The sequence below is a fragment of the Bactrocera latifrons genome, unplaced genomic scaffold (assembly GCF_001853355.1).
Source record: "Bactrocera latifrons isolate USDA-ARS-PBARC rearing strain unplaced genomic scaffold, ASM185335v1 scaffold_18, whole genome shotgun sequence".
In the NCBI taxonomy this organism is placed as follows: Eukaryota; Metazoa; Arthropoda; class Insecta; order Diptera; family Tephritidae; genus Bactrocera; species Bactrocera latifrons.
Genome location: NW_017535296.1, coordinates 2,608,608 through 2,614,105, shown reverse-complemented (window position 1 = coordinate 2,614,105; position 5,498 = coordinate 2,608,608). Strand labels below are relative to the sequence as shown.

At 30.9% G+C, this 5,498-nt stretch overlaps 1 protein-coding gene across 1 annotated transcript; it reads left to right on the top strand.

Annotated features, from left to right (window-relative positions):
• The first annotated feature begins 455 nt into the window (after positions 1-455).
• Positions 456-5,266, top strand: LOC108967192. Its single transcript, XM_018930472.1, has 5 exons — positions 456-1,932; positions 2,105-2,420; positions 4,424-4,528; positions 4,592-4,725; positions 4,793-5,266. The coding sequence occupies exons 1-5, from the start codon at positions 1,604-1,606 to the stop codon at positions 5,103-5,105; spliced, it is 1,197 nt and encodes a 398-aa protein (XP_018786017.1). The 5' UTR covers positions 456-1,603; the 3' UTR covers positions 5,106-5,266.
• Positions 5,267-5,498: the final 232 nt, after the last annotated feature.

Below are 5,498 nucleotides of genomic sequence, written 5' to 3'. Positions count from 1 at the left end.
AATCCCATTTGATTCTATTATACGTGAATGGGTGACGACCTTTCCCACAAACTTTAATAGAAATCAAGGAGATTTCCTATTTAAAGTAAGCGCGCAGTTTATAGACTCATTAATAGCATTACTTAAGCGAGTGACGCGAGATAATCGAAGCAACAAAGTATATACTCGAAACAATAACAAATAATAATATTATTAAATTGCTGAAATATTAGCGAAAAAACGATAATTATTTTATGTTTACTGCAAATCATCCCGAGTAAAAAAAAGTTGTATAACAAGAAACGATTTCTTACTCCTCTTAGAATTATTTTCGGCAAAATTTTATTATTTCTTATATATTGATATGAAAGAAATGGTCTTCGTTATTGGATGTGTGAAATCTACTAATTAAATAATATAATATTACAAACAATAATATGATTACTTAATTTTAAAAATTATTTTTACTTCGGCAGCTTTCACCTTCTTATCTTATTTATTTTCGTTTTGAAATAATTTATTCTCTTTTTCTTGTTAATTATGCAGATTAATAAAATTGTCTAACAGAAATTCAATGCAAATTACCTATTCGCAACTTTGTTATCTAATTATTTGACTATCATATTAATAAAAACTTTGAACTTACAATAGGGTCTTACGTTCATGGAATGAATCTTTTTGCTCACCTTTTGTTGAATGAGTACTCAAATAAATAAAATTGTCACATTTCGAATGATGATAATCCACAGGCCATTGTTGAGACGACGTTACATTATTAATATGTTACACTTTGGTGTGCTATATAGGCGGGGTGCAACATTAGTCAATATTTCTTCAAAAATGAAGCTGGTCATAATTTTACAGTCATTGAAGAACCCTGTAGAGCTATAGTTAGTGGCTTTTTCGTGTCTGAATTGGCGGATTTTGATGCGGACAACTACCTTGGACCTTTGGATTCAACAAGACGGCGCTACCCTCCATACAGTCAACGAAAAATCGATTTATTGAAGGAATTTTTTGGTGAGCGTACTACCTCGCTTAATACGCCTGCGACGATGCCTCCGTGACCGTGTGATTCAACACCGGTGAACTATTCTTTCTGTACCAGTAATCGGCTGTCTGTAGTTCATAAAAGAAGTACCATTAGAATAATTTCGATATCTGGAAACTGGAAAAACAGAATAAAAAAAAAAAAGACTCGAAAGAGAATAAATACTACAAACGATAATAATATTGGAGAGAAAATTTGTCAGAAACAAAATTATACTGAGAAAGCCCAAGATGTTCCCATAAGTAGAACAAAGTATAGCGCACAAATCAGCAATTATATCAACATAGGCTCAATCTAATAAGTCAAACAATAACACAAAATACATATATGTAAAACGACAGATGACAAAGTAGGTGAGCGAAAAAATATATTATATATTAGTGAGATCGTACATACAAGTATATACAAGTTTAGTATTCAAATTCAAACGCCATACCGAAGCTATCTAYAACAGTAAGCCACTCAAGTGTTGGCAGTCGACATTAGACAAACCAGGTGTGTAGACGCAAAGCAGTCAAGAAATTTCGTAAATAAATTGTGTTACATTTAAAAACTTGTAATCTTTGAAAAGAAATGCTTTACTATAGTTTACTGTTAATATTACCATTATCCTTATGGTCCTGCGTGAGTGCTTACGTTATACCAAGAGACTTACCAGAGCGCGTGGGAGATAAGTTCATATACTTCGGCTATGGCAGCAATATGTTGACCAAACGCATACATATACAAAATCCGACCGCGGTGAAAATTGGTATGGGCATATTGAAGGATTACCGATTGGATTTTAATACCTACACGGAACGTTGGGGCGGTGCACCAGCGACTATTGTGCCTACGCCTGGCGCATACGTTTATGGCACACTGTGGGAGATATCGTTAAGCAATTTGGATGATATTGATGAGTGAGTTGACATTTTTTTTATATGGCAAACAAAATTTCGAACAAAAAATATTAAAAAAAAAAAAAAAAAAAAAAAAATTATTATTATTGAAAAAAAAAAAAGTAAAAATGAAATAATTATTTATTTTAATATACAATTACGAAAAATTAACATTTACCCTTCTTCCGAGCAGCCAAGAAGGCGTCCACGAGGGCATTTACTATGCAGCCAGCTTGCCTGTGATGCTGTCGAATAATACAGTAGCCACCGCACGCGCTTATCTGTTAGCCGATCAACCGAAAAAACCGTTAAATGATTTCTCCGATGACGATAAGGTGCCACTTAACCGTCAACCTTCGAAAACTTATTTGCAATGCTTGGTGAAAGGTGCAGAGGAGACTGGCATTGTGCCATGGTATGTTGAGTGGCTGAAATCTGTAAAGCACAATGGCCATGTAGCGCCGGACTTGGAGCAAATTTTGGACTTAAAAGACGTGCAATTGAATTCTTAAAGAAAGCACGTCAATTAGTGTTGTTATTAACTGTGATAAATGTTTATAAAATGTAGAATTTTCAAAATTTATATTTACAAATGAAAAATTATATTTAAGTGATTTGTATATATGCCGCAGACTTTAATAAAATTACACAAAAATATTAAATCAAATATTTTAAAAAATAATGGCAATAATTATTAACAATATGATTTTTTTATTAAAAGAATATTTGAAATAATTTTTTTTAATAAAAATACTGGTGTCGAATATAAATTTTTCATAAAACAAATATTTATTTTCAAGTATTTTCAGAGTTTGTTTTTAATTAAAATTGTCATAGTCGAATGAGTAACAACAAGGAAACTATTTCAACAAAAGACGTAAGGCTATTCAAATAATTTTGTTTCTAAAAAATTAAAAAAAAAAAAATGTCTCTAATATGTATAGTACATAGTATGTCTAAAAATACTTTTAATTAATTAAACTCCAAAGAAAATAGTAATTTATAGTCATAAACGAGTTTTTATAATAAATTCATTGAAGTAAATTTTAAGAAAAATTAGTTTTACTAATAATTATAAATTTTTTTAAACAATTTTTAAGAACAATTTTTTTATACTTACTTAAAAGTGTATATCTTATTAGACTTTTGTTTAAAATTTAATTTTAAATCTCGTTTAGCATAAATACAAAAAAAGGGAACAGCAATATGTATAGAATAAAGAATGCAAATTCACTTCTCCACCGAAATTTCTCATATTAAATGATTTAATAATTCCGCAAAATTATTTCAATTGTTCTAAAGTAAATTTCAACTTTTTTTTACAGTCTTTGCAATTATTTTAATTGCTTCTCATGCATTTTTTTACAGTGTATGCACCTAATTTAATTACTTATCATGCAATTTTGTCTAATTTTCATTTATAATTGCAACTTCTTTATAATTTTCTATTACTTACTGCCACACAGCATTCACAACACACAGCTTTTGGTGCTTTTATTTTCACAAAAGCACATTTTAAAGCTTTCAACAATCGTCACAAAGTTTTGATTATTTCTCTGCTTCAAGTCAAGAAATAAACAAAACTTTTACACTTCTGTTCCTTTGACATTCGCCGATAAAACATTGAACTTGAGACATCAATTAGAAGCTTGTCAACACAATTGTGATCAGAAATAATTCATTTTGTAAAAAAATATACTACTTTTGCGAAAGTTTTCAGTGCTTAACACAAAGTAAGTAAAATAAATCAATTGGTAACTGTAATAAATAGAAATGTGCGAAGTGAAATAGAAATATTTGACCGCGCTGACGCTACAGCTGTTCAATAACAAGATGATGACGTTAAAGGGGAAGTAAATTGACAGTTACGTTAGTAGTGACAACTAAATAAACTTTAGCGAACAGCTGTTTGTTATGAAAGCTTTTTGAAATCTATTACAATCCAGAAAGCTTAATTTTACAAAGTGGCTAGATGCTGAAATTAATTAAATAAAATAAAATTTTCACTTAAAAAAATAACAATAATGTAATTTTTCTAGGAGACATACAAAAATAATAATTCCCTTATCGTCTCTCAGAAATCCTGTATATAAAAAATTTTTAAGAACATATTACTTTAAATGACATTCCCGCATCATTTCCATAACATATGTATGTGCAAATAGAATTTATACCGATCGAATAGTGGATATTTCGATAAACTTTTCCTTGTCAATTATTTCATAGTTTATTATTTAGAAAAAACGTCTCAGTATTTTTCGAGTAAGACACAGTCAATTTAAAAACTCCTGACTCCGAAACTCTCTACCAACTACACAATTATTAACATAAATGTTTAGTGTTCAGCAAATATTTTTATTTACATTTCCTTTACTCAGGCAGGAATTTCTGCAATTCTCTATATGTTTTAGAAATAGTTTAAGATTTAAATAAAATAACTTTATTACAGATTTCAACTCAATAATTACCTGATATCACAATTTAAATGATAGAATGATCTTTTGCTTTTTAGATGTCTTCGAAGTTTTACTACTTTGGTTTTGGCAGTAATCTTTTAGCCAAGAGAATACACATACAAAATCCTACGGCGGTGCGCATAGGACCTGGGAAGCTGGAAGTAAATTATAAACATATTTAAGAATCTCATTTATAACCTAAATATTAATCCTTCACTTTGCAGAATTACCAACTTGATTTCTATACAAGTTCCCGCACTTGGTATGGTGCACCCGCGACCATAGTACCCAAAACGAGCGCCTGTGTTTTTGGCGCCATTTGGGAGATTGACAACAGCAATTTAAAAGATTTAGATGAGTAAGTAAAACATTTTTTTATTTTTTTTTTTTGACAACATAAAAGTATAAGTACAATTCTGTTTCAGTCAAGAGGGCGTCTCCTATGGCATTTATGTGCCTATCACAGTGCCGGTACTGGAGCTTAACAGCGGCAAGTTGGTAGAGTGTCGCGCCTATCATTTAAAAAATCAACCAACGGGCGATGTGCGATGCCTGAAATCCGAAGAGATACCCTACGATCGTCAGCCATCGAAAACATATATGAAAACTATTGTGAAAGGTGCTTTGGAGACATGTCTGCCCGCGGAGTACGTGCAGTGGCTGCGTACCATCAAACATAATGGCAAGATGATCGATGCGTTAGAGAAGAAATTGGAATTGCAAGATGTGAATTTGTAAGCACAGTTAAGGGTCACAGAAACTTTTCCAATAGTGTAAAGCTTAAAGAGCTTATTGAATTATAAAACGGAGACAACTAAAGCATTTATATAGGAACCTAGGAGTTCTCATTGATCAGTTTCTACAAGTCAGTAGAATTGAATAAGTTATGGAATTGATAATAGAAAATATTAATAATAATATTTATTATAAAATTTTTTTCGACTTTTGTTTATTGTTGCATCTGTGAAAAAAGTTCTTTCAGCGGATCGTACTAGATTGCAATGGTTCTTAGTCTTCTGGATAACGCGTTTTAAGTGCTCTTCATGCGTTAATTGTTGGATCTCTATGTTAGCGATTCTATATTGGACTATTCTAAAGATTTAAAGGTTTCTGCAATTTCTTTCAATTTCT